The sequence below is a fragment of the Trachinotus anak genome, unplaced genomic scaffold (genome assembly GCF_046630095.1).
Source record: "Trachinotus anak isolate AG129_WGS33_773 ecotype Australia unplaced genomic scaffold, CSIRO_AGI_Tana_v1 ptg000002l, whole genome shotgun sequence".
Lineage (NCBI taxonomy): Eukaryota > Metazoa > Chordata > Actinopteri > Carangiformes > Carangidae > Trachinotus > Trachinotus anak.
Window position 1 is genome coordinate 10,937,696 of NW_027273853.1, and position 17,979 is coordinate 10,955,674.

Below are 17,979 nucleotides of genomic sequence, written 5' to 3' on the forward strand. Positions count from 1 at the left end.
ATCATCTAAACAAAAATAATCCATCACTTATGTCGGTCCAATTATTGTTGAAGGTGTTCACTCTGAGACTAATGAATGTACTTGTCTGCTGCTGAGGTTTACTTAGAAGATTCATGTCGCTGTTCCTGTCTTCTTTCACTTTTATCACGTAGATTATTACAGCCTGCACAGCAATTTAGGGGATGTATGAGGATGTACAAGGGTAATAGTGTGAATGCTGACAAGAAAATGACATCAACAAACTCGTTCAGCTTAACTGCGGCTGTCAGTGATAAATAAAACAGATGATGGAGTCTCACTGATGAAGTGAAATGAGTCCCTGAAGTGAAATTGATATTTGTACAAACTTTTAATGTAGACAAAACAACATTGAGTAAAATACAAATAATGATAACAAACAGGAGGGACGATTTCTCATCTTTTGCAAAAGAAGAAAATAATTACAAGTTAGAACAAAAAAAAAAAAAGAAGAAGTTTTAAGTGAATATACAGATGGTAGCATCACAACCACTGAAGAAAATGGGAGCAAACCTAAAAGGAAACTGGCATGCATGTTAAGTCATAATTCCAGGGTGATATTTACAGTGCGGTATTTACAACACATCTCTATGACAAGTCATAACAGTGTGAAGCGGGACTGAGATTTTCACGTGTTTATGAAACAGAAAACATAAAAATGGCAGAGGAGACAGTCCAGTATTGGTTTGGACAACAGCATCCACACTCCTCATTCAGCGCAACTACCTGCAGTTTTCAGTCTAAAGAGTTTCCTAAGTTATTTTACTTTGCGTTTTGACCCGTGAAGGTTTTATTGGTGACATCACTGAGCTGGAAAAGCTTCTCTCTGCAGAGCGTAACGTCAATCAGAAGTGTAACTACGGCCTATCCTGCTATTAATGGGTCTACCACAGAGAGCACACTGACAGAGGAAGCCTGTCCTTACAGATGGAAGGTGCGCTGGGTGTTTGTCATCTGACTGACAGTGAAACAGCTGCATGACCAGTCAGTCCTGGAGGTTATTGTCTCTTTTAGCTCATGGTGATCATCTCATATTTGTCCTTCAGACTGCTGTCCTCGTCCTCGTCGTCTTCCTCCTCCTCCTCCTCCTCCTCATGGGACTTCTCAGGCTCGTCGTGGTGGTGGTGCAGCTCAATGAGCAGGTAGTAGATGACAGCAGCGACAACTCCCCCCACCATGGGCCCCGCCACAGGGATCCACCACCAGTAGTCTGCAGTGCTGTGAACGTAGATGTATGAAAAGAAGAACGAGTTAAACTGATCCGTGGCAGTCACTCAAGCAGCTGGCACAGAGGTCACTGCGAGTCACTGGTGCCATCACTGGATCATTCACAGTCATCGACTGCATCTGTCGAGTGCATGTGACATTATATAACACTGTGGCTCGTGTCAGTAGCTCAGGTCTTAATCAGTTTACTTCAATAAAAATCTCAATAAATAGATTGAATAAAAGGGGGATGTGGAGACAGAGAGGCACATGCATGTATATGTTTCCATTGAGTAAACATCCATATGTTTATTCCATAGTTCTGTATAGTTCTCATTACATTAATATTAGCTCATATAATTTTGTTCATTGCCTCAGGATATACACATATTATATTTGCCTGTATTCGATTCGACCCAAGTGTATGACACACGATAAATTTAATATAAGGCACTTATTCAGAGGGGGAAAAATCAGATGCATAAAAAATAAAATCCTCATCTGTCCTCCTCTGTTGTACAGTTACCTAAAAACCTCCATCCCCCATCCTGCTACAGCCGTGAACAGTCGGGGTCCCAGGTCTCTGGCGGGGTTCAGGGGGTAACCACAGTTCAGCCCCATGGACACACCGATGGCCATGATGATCAGCCCGATGGCCAGCGGCTCCACGCCTTTAGGAGCACCAATGTTTCCACCATCGATGATAGCAAGGATACACAACACCAGCATACCCGTCCCCACCACCTGGAGAAGCAGACTATCATTTAGGCATGTTGCTAGTTACAGGGTGAACACAAAACCTCAAAACATCAATTCTCATTATTTTTATTTTATGTTTTCCTGTTTTTCCTGCTTTGAGTTTTTTAGGGGAGGTGAAGCTTTTAGCTTCCTTCCTCTTCTGCACAAGCTTTTGTGCACTTTACATTCAAGTGTCTGTACCAGCCAAAAGTTTGGACACAATCAAAAGTGTGTCTAAACTTTTCACAGGAACTGTGTGTGAATGTGGACAAATAAATCAAAAATAAGTAAATTGTGTTGTTGTCAGGCTTAATTAGGTCCATTAAAATCACATTTGAACATTTTGGTTTATCGTTCCTTATAATTGGATGTGTATCACTAAACAAGTCTTATCTAAACATAGGTTTTAAGTGTTTAGGGTACTTAGAGACCGTAACCTGTTCCTCACTTCCGAGCACCACTGATACACAGAACTAACAAAGGAAACACTAACATAAGCACAGTCAGACTAATTCGATTTATCTCAGCGGTCACCTGGTGTGGTTTTTAACAGTTTTAAGCTGGTAGACATGTTATTTCTGGATCACTGCACCAACTAAACAGACTGAAAATGGTGTTAAGTATAGATCTGACCTGCCAGAGCAAGCCAGGAAATGGGTCATTAGACCTAAAACTAAGTAAAAGTGGGGGTGTTCTCCGACTAAATGGGGCAATCAATTTTGCATTAGTCACATTTGCCAGACTTTGCAGTATTTAGAGCCTGAATAGGAGCGGCAGGTCACAATAGAGGAAAGGTCATTGGGTCACAGCGACCAGAGCTCACCTGATCGATGAAGCCGCCGAGGACTGACAGGTGTCTCGCAGGATAGGAAGCAAAAATGTGTCCTGTTGCATTGATCCCTGTCACTGACAGAATCCCGCTGGTGAAGTCCATAAAAGCATCTGTGCAGAGGGCAAATAGGTTGCTTTCAGCCATGAGTATTTCATATTGATGGATGTGTAGCTGGAATATTTTTTACTATGACAGTTAAATAGTGACAAATTCAGTTTTAGCACAGTTGGAGTTTTTACGTTTGGAAGAAACTAAACCTCTGGAGATCTTAACCAACAGTTATGGTTTAATAAGCATGTACAGAACAAGAGTAAAGTTCGGGGGTATTCACCATAGTACAATCCAAAGACTGCAGCAGCTCCAGCAAAAGCACCAAGAAACTGAGCGATGACATAGAAGGGAAACTTCCAAATCTTCAGTTTGCCCAGAATCACCATGGCCAGAGACACAGCAGGATTCACATGGCCCCCTGGGACAGAGGACAAAGCACAGAGTGAAAGAGGGGTGCCGTAGGTGGAGGGGGTGGGGAGTCTGGCATGATACCCCCTCCATCATTAGTGAGGCCATCACATTTACAAGAGGCAACAGAAGGGGAGCAGCCCCCAGGGCAGTGATGGGTTTTGTTATGTATGTTCAAGAGCACAGAGGCAGAATAATGGTCACATATTGGAAATTTCATCCTGTGAGTCGACAAACAAAAGTGACCATTGTTCTGCTCCTTTTTAATCAAACTCACAACCTGCAAAGTTTTAATGTTTTAAAAGCATATCAGAAACCCTTCTGTGTGTGATCTGTCTTTATGAAACGCAATTGGTCCTTCTGATGTAGAGCTGGAGGTGGCTGCTGCTCAGAGGAAGCAAGCGGTCTGGTTTGCACTGAGTCTGGTCTCTGTCATAGACAGATGAGCGAAGCCTATGATCAATGTAGTTTGCAGGACATTTAGTGCCCAGGGTTATGTATGACCCCGCAGAGGCTGAGGGCTAGCACTAACAAATCAATGGTCAGTACACATTCATTGAATCTGGACAGAGAGCTGGCACGTTCCTGCTGACACTGGAGCTGTGGAGGTGGCACATGGCTGGACAGGAAGCCATAAAGTTATATTAGTACAAGCTGAATGCCTCATGAGTAACAATGTCTGGATTACAACACATGCAAGCAACCTGTGTCAGACTGTTTTATATGTCCTGGCACAGGTCGTTTGTATTAACTATGAATTATTTTAATCACTGCGTCTGTAGTGCTGGACAGGAGATCACATGGCAGCAAAGAAGCTGAATATGCAAACAGCAAACTGTTAACAACTATATTATTAAAACCAACAATACATTTCAGTTGACTTGACAGGATGCCAATATCAGCAGAGTGGGAAAGTGATCATAGCAGCATCCATCCCCAATTTTTCATGAAATTATTGTGTACGTGCATTTAATTCAGATTACCATATCAAACATATATAGTGGGGTTATGTGAGATAAGTTTTACTTTAGTGGAGACAAACAAATGGGTGCAGAAGTGCTTATAACCACATGAAATGATGTTTACCTGAGACTCCACCAGCCACATAAGCTGCCATCATCAGTCCTACAGAGAAGCCGATGTGGACGGTGAGAGGCTCACCCAGGGTGTTCCTACTGAGGACGGTCTGAGCGACTGAGCCACAGCCGAACAACTGAACAAGGAGGAAGAGAGCAACAGATTTTTACCCACATCTGCTAATTTAAATGAGTCAGTTACATTTCTGAGGATCAGCTTGAGTGATCTGGAGCTCAACAAATAAACAGAAATAAACTTATAAACAACTCAGACTTGAAAACTTAAGAGTAAGAAGCTGGACTTTAAAATCAGCCATGAGGCAAACACACTGTATGAAGTAACACTGCACTGAAATACTCTGCACAGGTTATCAAACACAGTGTAACTTACAACCAAGACGAATGTCCCCAGGAACTCTGCCAGGAATTCCTTGAGTATTCCATGTTTGAGAGCACAGTGTTGCCTCATGCTTCTCTTCTGTTGTATTTCCATGTATCACCGTGCAAAACGCTGTTAAATCTGCCAGATGTCCAGCAGTGTGAACCACTGGAGATGATCAGACCCCTCATGTCAAATCCCCACCTCTACTCGACAGCAGCCACTCAGCACAGACCATTGATCCACTTGTACAACCATCACATCCCACTCTGCTTGTCAACTCGCCAACACGAAAAAGTTCGAAGCAGAGGTGATGGACAGGTGAGGTTTGTCTTGTAAAATCTGATTTTCTTTATTTATGTCTGTGTGTGTGTGTGTGTGTGTGTGTGTGTGTATTCACTGACAAACTCAGATTTACACAAACATCATACAGCTGGATTTATTTCAGAGGTGTATAAACATGAGTGAATGTTGGAAAAGCATTTTAATACATTAATTCATCAGTTTAAGATTTGCACCATATTAACTCACAAAGTGATGGAATAACTTAGGAAACAAAAAAAAATCAAGAGTAAATTGAGTTTCATGTTGTAAAACGTCAGCTTGTCAGATGTTGTAGTTATACATATTGCCACAAGAGGGCAGCGTTGACGAGGTGCCATGCTGCTCACAAAACTTAAAAAATCACACCTGAGTTGTTAAAATGCAAAATTAATAAATCAATGATTCCTCAGTCGGAGCCGAAGTCGTCCACGTCGTTCACATCATCCTCCACAACCTTAATGAGAGGCGGTGATTTCTTCTTACGCCTGTCAGTGCAAAGAATAAAAACACTGGAGTAAAACAACACGATTTAATGCAACACAATAAATCAAACAGACAGTCTGTGGCAGAAGGTGAGCGGTCACCTCATCTCATTCCGCAGTGAGCTCAGTTGCCCGTGAAGCTGCTCGTTGGCCTCGATCTGCTCATCCAGTTCCCTCTGCAGCCTCTTTTTAGCGTGCTCCAGCCGCTCGATCTCCTCCTCCGCCTCATCCATCTGCCTCTTCGCCGTCTTCAGCCTCTGAGTCAGCTGCACAGTTCACAAAAGTGAGATATTGAATCGTGAGTCAAGTCCGCCGCTCCTGACGACTTAACTTTGCACTTTTATGATTAAAGATGCGTCTACCTGGTCTCTCTCGTTCTGCAGGTTGACGTGCTCCTCATCCGCCTGCATCTTCATCTCCTTGACTTTGCGCTCCAGCTTGCGGTTTGTTTGTTGCAGGCTGTTGTTGTCCCTGAGGGCAAAAGCACCAAGAGATCACATCGCTGCAGCAGCTTCCTGTAACTCAACACCTTCCCAGTGTGTTCAGGAGAGAGATACTCTCACTCCTACAACCATAGGGAAAGTGATATGAGTGGGTTCACCGCTCCACAGCTACCATAAAGTATCTGATGGAGCTATTATCCAAAGTGTCTTCTATGTATTAGCTTCCACTGGTAAATACAAACTCTGTGTATACATTGACATCTATAACTAATATCAATGTGCAAATGCTTACCGTTCCTCTCCTTGTAACCTCTCCTCCAGCTCCTGGATGCGGCTGTTAAGTTTGGAGACCAGTGAGTCCTGGTTGGTCCTCTGTGATCCCTCCAGATGAGTCACTCTGCTCTTCAGGTCTTTATTCTGACAGAGGAAATCAAACAGGAGAATATCAGACATGAGGCGACAATGTAAAGGTACTCTGAAGTTTCAAAACCTTCTAAACAATTGGCTTTGCAGATGTTTTTTTTTTTTAATTATTATTACTTTTGTGGCCATTTTGTGCCTTTACTATGCAAACAGGACAGTGCAGAGTGACAGGAAATGACAATGAGCAAAGAGTCGAGCCTGGAGTCAAACCGTGGACACACTTGCTCAGAGCATTTCCGCCCACATGGTATGTGCCCTTTATGAGGATGGAATTGCAGTTGTTTGGCCTTTGTTTGACCTTAAGGATTCACACAATGCATTTGGGTGAGTATAACTTAACGTAAACAGAAACTTTATTTATGAGAAAGCCTCACAGGGCATCTCTTAGTAGGTTGGTTCACAACAAAATTTTAAATAAAATCATTCTAACTCTGGTGAGCTTTAAGTTTCTTTGTTAACCATTTGATTAAGAAAATTCTTAACATAAGGTCCCAATGTCTGCAGCTTTCAGCCACATTTCATCAGCAGATTGAGTTTTCTTACAGAGTTTTCATAAAGATAGTTCCGTTAGTTATCACGATTCAAGACTCACTGATCTATTCGTCACATACTCATATTTCTAATATGTGCTGTAGAATGTGAAGGTGGCAGAGCAGCTGCTACACGACTAATGTGCTATAATAGTCATTAGAATAAGAGTAAACATTCAAGTAAAGCATGATAATGAAATATAAATGTCATTTAGGTTTTAAAAACTGCATAATGTCAGTATGAGAAAAATTTAAACAGTACATATTATTACACATTAATAACAGGCAGTCAGACATGGCATGGAGATCATAACCCCCGTCTCTGATAGAGGATGGTCTCTGAAATTTCTGGGCTGTGTGAAGGGGTCAGAGGTCAGTACCTGTCTCTCCAGGCTCATCTTGTCACACTCCAGGTCTTGTCTGACTGCTCTCTCCTGCATCAGCTCATTCCTCATATGATCCATCTGTCACACATACACAGTTTCAGTCATAATATACAGTACAGCACAACATAGATGTATAGTAGGACATGTGCATGTACTCTCTTCCATTCTAAATAAAAACACAGCCGTACTGTATTAAAATAGGCGGGACACGTTGACAAGCACTTTCAGGTTAAATGAAAAATTTTCCAGCTTAATTCCTAAACCCAGAGGAAATGCTGTCTGTTCTGAGCAGCCACATCAGACCTAAAGGCTCTCTCCTCTCTAATAACATCCAGAGGCCCAGGGAAGGGAGTGTGAATAGCTGCTCACAACAGTTAGCTGCTTTTGTCTTTGCACTGCTCCCAAAACAGTGTTTTGTGTCAATTAGTCTGCACCACTTTTCTCCCATGAACAGTGGCCTACTTTACAGACACGCTGAGGATGTGAGGTTTTCATGATGGAATCAGAGGAAGAAACATACATGAAGTTGGGGGTGAGGGGGGGGTTCAGTCATATTTCAGCACAGTTACAAAGCCAGTGTTGAGAAAGAAAAACAAGACTTGTTTAACGAGCAGGTCTGAACACACCAACCAGCAGCTTTCAGGGTGTGAGGGGAAATCTGAGCACTCAGCCCCACATCTGCTCACGATTAAAACAGATATTGGGCTGGGTGTTCAAACTTGAGCCTGGGTATAATTCTATCACTGATGGGTTGCGTCTTTGCTGTTGGGGAAATTTATGAAAGTTAGCTGATACGAAATGAGAGAAAAAAAAAGAAAAGACAGTGAGGGAGTGAACCTGCCTGCTCTTTGGTTTTGTCTAATCGTTCCATCAGGCGGTCAGCACTACTGCGCTCATCGTGAAGATCTTCCTCTAGGTGACTGAGACGTCCCTGAGACGGGACAAAAACATGAAAAATGTGTCAAACCATCATCAAGTTCATCCGTATTACACTGCACAACAACAGAGAACATGATGGATCTTTCCCCAGAGGGTGTGGCTGGAAAACCGTTTCAGAGGAAAGGGTTACTGGGTAATAATGCATGTGGTGACTGCTGGGAAAAATGCACTACGCCAAAGATAATCACATTTGAAAAACCCATCATAATAAATTCTGTGGGGCTGTAAGTGTTTGACCAATGAAAGTGGGGGTGGGGGAGTGAGAGAAGATTCCTGAGAACACCCAGACAGGTCTGATAACTTTTTACAGTAAACATGAGCTTCCTCGGTTGATACGCAGTGTCAACAGTGAGCACACTGGTGTCACTGTGTAATGTTTTGTCATCAGCACGACAAACAGTGCTGAGCAGCGAGATGTTGTTGCCATGGCTCCTTTCAGCACCCTCATACTTCACAGGAACAAGTGAGTGCAAATACTGGCACCTGAACAGATAAACACTTTCAAAGCATGTGATAAAGTAAAGTGCGCTCGACTGTGTTCTCCAATAAGGAGGAGCATCTTTCTAATTGAAAATTTCCCCTGGTCATCAGTGCATAGTGGAAGCTTTTTAGTACAACATATCGAGATGCCAGAGATCATTACTGCCCACTTTTATTTTTTAAATGTCAACTAGAGGGTTAGAGTTTAAAAATGAAAATGTAGTAAAGCACAGTTGTAATAATAATATAAATATCAATTATAAGAAAATCTATAACTGTTGGTAAATACTGTGCATTAATAGGCACTTAGAAATGTCCTCCTATCTGTTATTACAACTACGTTATAGAGTGTTGTAAACCATTTATTAGACATTTACATACTGCCTATAGATGTGAAACATGGGAAGTTAAAAGTGTGACACACAATTTTGTGGACAAAACATTGTTGTTCCAATGAAGAATAAAAGAAGATTACACAGCTGTGAGCATATTTCATATCTTTCATATTTTCATTTTTGTTTCTGTTTTCAATCAAAAGCAATCATTTATTAACATGTATGTTAATGCAAATGAAAAGTATTTTCCACATCCTGCGCTGTGACACTGATCATTCTCATCTGAATACATATTTATCTTGTGACGACTTCTTCATTCAGTAAGTTTCCTGAGTGGGATTTCCCCAGACATTCACCTCCATGATTTTGACCTGCCGCTCTCTCTCCTCCACTGTGGCTGCGTTCCTCTCCTCCAGCTCCTCCACCCTCTGCTCCAGCTGCCGGCCCCTCAGCTGGGCCTCCTGCTGCTCCCTGCGACACCGCTGCAGATCCTCCTCCAGAGGAAGGAGCTGAACACAAAACACACCACTGAGTAAACACACACTCTGAGATAAGGTAACATGCAAGGTTCGGTGTTGGGCAGTGGTCTCTGAGTCAATCAGACTTTATTCAGAAAAACACAGAGTTAATGAAGTGTGGGAACAAATCTGACTCCTGCGAAACGTTTGAAAACTTCTGTTAGGATCCTCATAGCAAAATTCTAAAACAAGGGGCATAACTCATTTTTACCCACTGCTGACTTTGTATTTTATTGGTGACGAAGGCATTTGAAGCCACAAACTGATGAATCAGTGAGACAATGAGTACCACACCTCTTCCTGCAGTTTTTTGGCCGCCTGTCGGGATTTCTCCAGCTCTGCTCCCTTTTCCTGCAGCTGTCGACGCAGCTCAGCCAACTCCCTCTGACTCTTTTCTCTGGCCTCATCGACCTGGTTCTGAAGTACGTCTGTAGACGCCTCGCACTCCTCCATGATGCTATTCATCTGAGCAGACGGATAAACAGACCCTCTACAGTGAGATAAGTGGACCTCTTTGGGTATGCACACATAAGGGATGAAAGAAACTATGCAAACACAAGAAATATCAGCTGTTTCTGCTGATCTCATGGAGCTTCAGGGTTAAGATAACAGATTTTTGGGTGTCGTTTGGCTCCGAAAATTGTTGAATCTTCCCTTTGGGCCTAATAGTTGAAGTCCACCTCTCACCTTCCGCTGCAGTTGCTCAACAGCCCGGTCCTGCAGCCTCCTCTCGTCCTCCAGCTCAGTTTTTGTCTTCCACAGCTCCTCTATTTGTTTCCTCTCTTCCTTCAGCTTCTCCTTCAGGTCCCTGTGCTCATGATTGAGTTTGGTCAACTTACTCTGTCAAAAGACAAGACAACAGCTTCCAATCACTGTTCATGTCGTGATAACAGTCATGAGCTTAATGCCAATCCAGCCGTCATTCTTTGAGACAGGAAACATCACTAGGCCGCCCTCAAAACAGCAATCTGGCCTCACCTGCACGTCCTCCAACCGAGTGAGCAGCAACTGGTTAGACTGACACATCTCCTCCTCATTCCTCCTCACATCCCTTAGCATTTCCTCCACCTGCTGCTTTTCCCTCTGAGGAACAAGATAAAAAACAACAGACAGATCAAATCAGTTAGATAAACTCTGGAAAAAAAAAAAACATGTTCCCATAAAGAAATTTTTTCAACATCAAAATCCCTCCACCCACCAGCCACACCCACACCTTCTCCCCACCTCCAGCTGCTTTGCTCTCTGCTCCAGCAGTCTCTCCGTGGTTTTGGCCTCCTGGATCACCTGGTTCAGCTGATCCACTTTCTTGTTGAGCTCCTGCACCTTTGCTCTCAGCTGATCTCTCTCCTGGCTCAGCTCCTTCAGCTGCACCTTAGCTACACCTTTCTCCCCCTCTGCCTCCACCTTCTCTTGACACAGCAGAGCATTGCTCTGGAAGACAGGTTGGGGTAGGAAACGACGAACATGAGATGCGTAATAAAACACATTTTAGCTTTTGGAAATAAAGACTTCAACATGTCTTCCCTGTTACCTCTTTGGCCAGCTCTAAATCCCTGAGCAGCTTCTCAAGCTCCTGGTCATATTCCTCCTTCAGAGCGGCCATGTATTTGTCGTGAGTCTCCACCTCCTCTTTGAGTGCCCCCTTCAGGGCACAGAGCTCCCTTTCCCGGCGATGCAACACCTCCTCCTGCTCCTCCTTCCCCTGTAGCATCTCCTGAAAGTCCAAACTCAGCTGCGCCATATCCTGACACACATCCATCAAAATACAGTGTCACTACCTTGAGTTTACAGCTGCTGATGATCTGAGACGTCTGGTTTCATTTACCTTCAGAAGGACTTCTTTCTCTGTATTTATCATCTCTGCCTTCTTGGCCTGATCCAGCTCATCGTGCATCTCGGAGAGCTGCTGCTGAAGGTCTTTCATCTCTGTCCTAGATCTTTCTCTCTCTGCCTTCATCTTACTCAGTCTAACATAAAAGAAAAATACATATACAGGAAAGACAGACACGTCTCAGTTCCATATGTAATATATAAGAAACCTATGGTGCCCCACAGTGCACTGCAACTTAAGAAAACACAAAACACAAAGAAATTCAGAAAACATCTTCATCAATTTGAAAACTCGTGTGATGCAAATACTCACAACACAACCAAATACACAAATGCACTGGATCAACTTGGTTGTGTCTTAAGTTGCAGTATGCTGAGCTCTCAGGGCCGCTGTAGGAACCTGCTTGCCCTGCTTTAAAGTTTTACAACGGTGCTGGACAGGACTAGATATCTACACACTTAATCCAAATGGTATTTGACTCTGCCCTCGCTCTAATGATCATCAGATCACACATTACAGTTCCCTTGAATGACCTAGGAATATGAGCAGAAGCTTTGTGAAGTGGAGCAAGTAGAGGCTTAACTGTGTGTCCTGTTTCATCCTGCATTTCATGACTGTTTCATTTGCTGTCCATGGAAGACATAAACTACACACCTCCAAGAGTCATTCAAAGGAACAGTTGGACACTTTGGGGAATACACTTATTTGCTCTCTTGCCAAGAGTTAGATGAGAACATCAACACCACTCTCATGTCTGTAATGTAAATATGAAACTACTGCCAGCAAAGAGTTCTCCAACGTAGCCTCCTTTCAGCTGATCAGGTGTCAGTATTTTTACTTAGCAGAGCTTTACTTTGAAACTTTTCTCAGTGACCAGGTGGCTAAATCCTTACTCCTGTTTTGTAGACTGAAGTTCTCCCTCCAGTCCAGCCAGTCTGTCCCTGAGTTTGCAGAGCTCTGTCTGACTTTTGGTCAGCTCTTCCTGAAGTTTCTTCTTCTCCGTCCTGGCCTTCTCACAGGCCTTGGCTAGAGTCTTTTCATTCTGCACAACACAATAACAGAAAGGGACATCGTCAGTCACAGGAACAGGAAGTGATTTGGAGGTGAGTCAGCAGGATGGAGTCGCACGGCACCTTCATCTCAGTTTCCAGTTTTTGCTTTAACTCGGACACTTCTTTCTCCAGCGCTGCCTGTTTCTCCTGCAACTGCTTCACCTCAGACACACAATCCTTCAGGAAAAGAGAGGTATCGTTATCAAATCATGCCGAACAACTATCAACACTGGCAAACATCTCATCCCAACACTCACTTTCTCCTCCTCCTCCACATTCTCAGCAGTCCTCCATTTTATCTTGTTGATCCTTTCAAGCAGCAGGTCGACTTTCCTCTGTGTGGTGGAGTCATCATCAGTCGTCCTGAGAAGCAGGAAAAACATTTCACAAACACACTCACGGGTTGTAATGATGAAATGAAATCTAGTCATCAGCCAGCTCAACAGATGCATGGCGGTGCCCTACTTCAGCACATACTTGAAAAAAGGCAGGGATGGATCTAAAAAACTTTCCATGTGAATAGGTTATTTATCAGTGGGAACGGGTTCATGATCTGCATTCCTGACTGCTGTGTGTTTGAGCACACACAGCTGGATCAGCAACCCCTTATCTGACTGCTCTACACACCAGCGGATCTCCAGCTGACACAAGCGGAAATGCAAAGTAATTTATTATGTTGTTTCAAAGGAATTGTTTGATCTTTAAGGAGATGTTCTTATTTTCTTTCTTCCACGTGAGAAGATCGAACCACTCTCATGCTAAATATGAAGCTAACACTGGCAACCAGTTAGCTTAGCTTAGCATAAAGACTAGGAGCCTGGATTTGTCCAATACTAACAAAATCCACCAACTAGCGCCTCTAAAGCTCACTAGTTCACAGGTTGCAATTCCTTTGTCTGACTCCAGGAGGTTACTGCACCCAGACAAGAATAAGTCCAGAACATAACTTTTTTATAAAACCACAACTTGTCACTTCATTTTGTGCACATCAAACACACAAGATTTAATATGTTAATCAGTGAGCATTAGTTGTTAGGTTGATTTGACCATTTAGATGATTATTTTGATGCTAGCTCTTTCCCCATTTCCATTTTAATTGATTTTATTTATTTGTACTTTGCCTTACATACATTTTGAATTGCCTCTGTGTTTAAATGGTACAATACAACAAAGTTGCCATGCCTTTGCGCTAAGCTAAGCTAAGTTAAGCTAAGCTAAGCAGCTGCTGGCTGTAGCTTCATGTTTACCATAAAAACACAAAAGAGGGCTCAATTCTCATCTAACTGTCAGCAAGAAAGCAAATTATTTGCTTAATAATAATAATTATTATTATTTATTATTTCCAAAAATATTGAACTGTTCCTTTAACTAAAAGTGCTGAGAGCTGAGGGGAACTTACCCATCCTTGAAGTACGTGAACAGTATTTGTTTTGCTGTGTCTTCGGTTGGGTCCACTGAGAGCTCTTGCTGTCCTTTCAGAAGATCAGGAGTGACCTGGTCAGAGAGCCCACAGCAAATAAATAACATCTTTAAAAGGACAACTGTGCTCTAAACGCATCTCATTACCTGTGTATCTCTTTCATCAGATTCATCCGTCTGGTCACTACATGATCTGGACACAGAGGGTTTCTCTGTCCTGTGAAGCAGATTGGCAGCATGTGGAGGTATCGTCTCTCTTCCACTCTGTCCTCTGAGCAGTGTGCTGGGCTTGTTCTCCTCCCTTTTGTTTGCCAAAGAGGCCTCTCCGCCAAGGAGCCGGGCTCTGGCTGACCCAGGGGGATACATCCCGTCTGGGGTCTCCCCCCTGATGCCCTTCAGAGACGAGGGTCTGCTGGAGGAAGAGGAGGATGAGGAGGAGTCTGAGGTTCGACCGCTGTCCACGCTGCGCGACCTTCGATACTGCTCTAGGTCCAGCCTGTTCCTTGGGCCGCCCCTTCCCCTCCGCTGGCTGCTGTTGAACTGGCTTATTAGCTTCCCCACAGATGAGATGGAGTCTGTGTCCACTAAGTTTGGGGACCTTGCAGGGATGTGTCCACCTGAGGGAGGCGCCTTGTTCTGGGCCACCTCAACCTGGTCTAGACCTTCAGCTGGCAAAGGGATCCTGGGTTTGGTCATGTTAGCAGCCTGCGTTGTCTCAAGAAGAAGTCCAGGCTGGGCGACTGAGGCTGTTTGTGAAGGAATGACTAGGTTGAGGTTATTACTTTCAGGGTCATAAGGTCTCAGTATCTCTGGGTGTTTCTGATAATGAAACAAAGAGGAGGCTGCAGTCCTCAGCGTCTCAGCTGGAGAGTGTCTTTCATCCACAGACCTCCTCACCATGCCCGGGTTGTACCCCGCCTGGTGAGTGATGACAGAGATGTCCCTGTGACTCTCCTGGCCAGAACTGTTCAGAACCACGTAAGGTTGACCTTTAAACCCTTGAACCTGCACCCTCACTCCAAACAAGTTGTCCTGGCTGCCTCTGGGACTATCTTGCTGCATGTAGCTCCTCTGTATCCTGATGTCTGGAGAGCCGTTCAAACTGTGAGACTCCATCATGACTCCACTAGATAAATAGATGAACTGGCAAAAAAAACAGACAGGTAAGTTAAAAGTGCTGTATGGGAAGGTGAACTGAAAACTGACGCATCAGGTTGGTCAAGCTGAGGCTGGTGTTTACAAAACACTGGAGCAGGGTTGGTGCCTCAGTGGTACACAACGACAGACATCCAGGGATGAGTGCAGCTGTGTGAGCTGCACTCATCCAGCATAGAGACACTTACAACAGCATGATATTGCTGTGCAATGAAAACAGCTCCTTCTGTGTGCTAATAACAGAGTACTATTGTACAGCCGAAGCTGAGCCATCTGCATGACGACTACAACTGGCCGAGGTCTCCGAGGTGTCGTCACCCACTTCATGGTATGACACACGAGGGAAATGTTTGTCATCAAATATGTTACTGCGAGGCTGACACACAAGAACACAAGAGGTGTTGTGCTGCAGACAAAACAGTATCTTCTTAAGAGCCCCGTCCCGAGCGTGGACACTTTAATTGATAACACGACAGACTGAAGCTCATGCTGTGTTCAGAGTTCATAAGAAAAGTATTGGTACCACTTTCTAACGAGGTATCCTTCATAAAAGGTTTATCAGCTCTAACAAATGGTTTTATTGATAATTATTATAGTAGTTAGATCAGTTATAAGCCATGAATGAGGACTAATTTTGCGTTGCCAGGTTGTACAAAATCCTCCTTCAGCACACTTGCTGAGTCCTGTTCGTTTGCTCTTTAATTCCTCAAAATGTCCAAATGTTAATTAATGGCTTTATTAGACAGCTGACAGGAATTGAGGGGGGGTGATGTGTAACAAAGGTCCCCAGGCTCAAACCTGGGACAATACGGTTACATGATCAGCAGCTTTAACCCCTAGGCCACCATGACATCTTTAATTCTAAGCAGTTTTCAAGGTTGTATTTTATGACTTCAACATTTTACGACTTCAGTTATAAGTCGTTAACAAGAATAATTTTTGGGTTGGTAGGTTGTGGAAAGTGCTCCTTCGATGTGATACTTCATTTATTCTTAAATCAGACTCTTAAATTCACCAGGAAGTCCACACAAATGGACTGTTTGACCACCCAAATCAGTTCATCACCAACTTTAATAACATCAACACTGGCCACTTATCAAAAGGCCTGACTGTCCGTGGAAGGGATCTTTTTTATTTTATGAATTAAAGAGTTTGCTAAAAAGACAAAGAAGGAGGATTTCACACAACCTGGCAACATTACTGGTTTTCTTATTAATAACTTACATCTGTTCTCTGAAACAAATGATTTATTAACCACCAATAAGGCATTTAATTACATCTTATAACCCTTATATAATAGTGATTTATTAGCAAGTGGTCACAAAATATTTTCTCTAAATTGGCTACTACTTTATTTGCGGTCTGATCTGCGTTTATCCGGTTTTACTTGATGAGCTTCACTTGGCTTCGCACTGTTACCTTTAAACAAATAGACTAGCCTCCAGTCAGGAAAAATATATACATATATATACAGCTACATTACATTAAGGTACACACACGCTAAACACTGGAGAGTCCCGCTGAAGTTTTACAGGAGGAACATAAGAGGCAGAGTGAGAAAAGTAGCTCCATCATGATCCTAAACTCACCACTGAGCACAGCACAGACACTACACGTCGTTACAGGATCAATAGTGAGGCTGTTTCTTTTGAGACAAAGACAGAAATCAGTCTGAGGTGAAACTTACCCGCTGTGCGTCCAGCCTGAGTTTCTGCGTCCTCCTCCTCCTCCTCTGTCCGCTCAGACTGTCCTCCGCCCGGGCACGACCACACTGTCCCGCTCGGGGAGGCGTTCACTGCCTGCTCCGCGTCAGTGATTCAGCCCATATGACTGTGCGCTTAAAATGATGTCATGGACCCACATGCATGTTGCAGGAATGATGGGAGTAACTGGACCAGACACCACACTGTACTATTCTGATCCACTAAAGTCCTGAACTGGAAACTGGACCAGTTTGTAAAGGCTGTTAAAGGCATGAAGGGGGTTAAACGTTCCCATAAAAGTTTAAGGAGATTGCTGCAAGTTTGACTTCAAAACTTTTGAACACCAAAAATGAAACGTTTGTTCTTACAGCTGTAAATCATATATCATTGAAAAATTCAAAATGTGTGTGTATGCGCATACTGTATATTTTGTTTCAGAAGTCTTTCTGCTCATTTTTCATTTATAAGTGAGGTTTTCACATCACACATCACTGAGTCTGTGTATAAGAAAAAAACCTTTTTTATTAGGGAGTTGACAAAAGTAAGCAAACAGGAAATGGAGAGAAGAGAGGTGGGATGACATGCAACAACTTTTTTCCTTGGACTCAAACCTGGGACATTGCATGGTCAACACTTTACACCCCCAGCTCACTGGGGTGACCTCTACTCTTTTGTAATTTGGTTCACTTAACTGCAACTTTGTGAGTATTGTTCTTTTTTTTTTTTACAGATGCCATTTGTCAAGTTAAGTCTTAGCTGTCACACGGCTCAGGCTTTACAACATGTAGAACCACTTCTTCGTGTAGTTTCCTGTTTCGTGATCATTAAACACCAGATATTTTGTCTCTTTTGTGAAATGTGTTACTTCTCTCTCATTACTTTGAAAAAGGCAGATAATTAAGATGAGTTTCAAACATCTATAGCTGTCACATGTTGATAACTGGAACTACCTTACATATATTACTGTAAGTGTGTGTGTGTGTGTGTATTGTTTGAAACCATCATTGTATATTTATATTATTCTGGCATCTTCAAGGGGCTGATTGAGAGTTAAAATTTGGTTTTAGGGTTTAGGGTTAGGGTTAGGTATTTATTTGTCATGGTTAAAGTTTGGGTAAGTTAGGGGTTTCCTAAACCAGTCTAGCCTGCCTCTGTTTCTGTTATTGCTTCAGTTCCTGCCTCTGTCTTGCTTTGCAGTGGGTAGCATTGCAATCTTGTCCTTTTAACTTTTATATTCCTAATTTTTGTACT

General features: G+C 43.1%; 2 protein-coding genes across 3 annotated transcripts; both read right to left on the reverse strand.

Moving 5' to 3' along the window:
- Positions 1-330: 330 nt before the first annotated feature.
- On the reverse strand, positions 331-5,009 carry LOC139631829 (aquaporin-9-like). The gene is made up of 6 exons (XM_071496427.1): positions 4,721-5,009; positions 4,340-4,466; positions 3,126-3,263; positions 2,786-2,904; positions 1,751-1,968; positions 331-1,236 (listed from the first exon to the last, which is right to left on the reverse strand). Exons 1-6 carry the CDS (start codon positions 4,820-4,822, stop codon positions 1,029-1,031), a joined length of 912 nt encoding a protein of 303 aa, XP_071352528.1. The 5' UTR covers positions 4,823-5,009; the 3' UTR covers positions 331-1,028.
- A 124-nt stretch (positions 5,010-5,133) lies between these two features.
- On the reverse strand, positions 5,134-17,722 carry LOC139631809 (cingulin-like protein 1). Of its 2 annotated transcripts, none has more exons than XM_071496393.1 (19): positions 16,713-17,722; positions 14,018-15,013; positions 13,851-13,918; positions 12,709-12,814; positions 12,533-12,628; positions 12,293-12,441; positions 11,394-11,535; positions 11,100-11,312; positions 10,793-10,999; positions 10,547-10,651; positions 10,256-10,408; positions 9,863-10,033; positions 9,407-9,559; positions 8,138-8,227; positions 7,291-7,374; positions 6,250-6,374; positions 5,877-5,985; positions 5,617-5,780; positions 5,134-5,517 (listed from the first exon to the last, which is right to left on the reverse strand). In XM_071496393.1, the coding sequence occupies exons 2-19, from the start codon at positions 14,987-14,989 to the stop codon at positions 5,439-5,441; spliced, it is 3,186 nt and encodes a 1,061-aa protein (XP_071352494.1). In that variant the 5' UTR covers positions 14,990-15,013; positions 16,713-17,722; the 3' UTR covers positions 5,134-5,438. The 2 variants fall into 2 exon arrangements, with proteins under 2 accessions (XP_071352494.1, XP_071352485.1); XM_071496384.1 differs by having other exon boundaries at positions 13,851-13,945; positions 16,713-17,719.
- Positions 17,723-17,979: the final 257 nt, after the last annotated feature.

Excerpts from the sequence above, each read along its gene's own strand:
- LOC139631829 (XM_071496427.1), bottom strand. The coding sequence starts at position 4,822 with ATGGAAATACAACAGAAGAGAAGCATGAGGCAACACTGTGCTCTCAAA. Across the intron at positions 4,467-4,720 it reads TGGGGACATTCGTCTTGGTT|TTGTTCGGCTGTGGCTCAGT; the intron begins GTAAGTTACACT and ends CTCCTTGTTCAG. Across the intron at positions 1,969-2,785 it reads TCGGCGGCTTCATCGATCAG|GTGGTGGGGACGGGTATGCT; the intron begins GTGAGCTCTGGT and ends CTGCTTCTCCAG.
- LOC139631809 (XM_071496384.1), bottom strand. The coding sequence starts at position 14,989 with ATGATGGAGTCTCACAGTTTGAACGGCTCTCCAGACATCAGGATACAG. Across the intron at positions 11,536-12,292 it reads CTTCAGTCTACAAAACAGGA|ACTGAGTAAGATGAAGGCAG; the intron begins GTAAGGATTTAG and ends CTTTTATGTTAG. Across the intron at positions 9,560-9,862 it reads CCAAAAAACTGCAGGAAGAG|CTCCTTCCTCTGGAGGAGGA; the intron begins GTGTGGTACTCA and ends TTTTGTGTTCAG.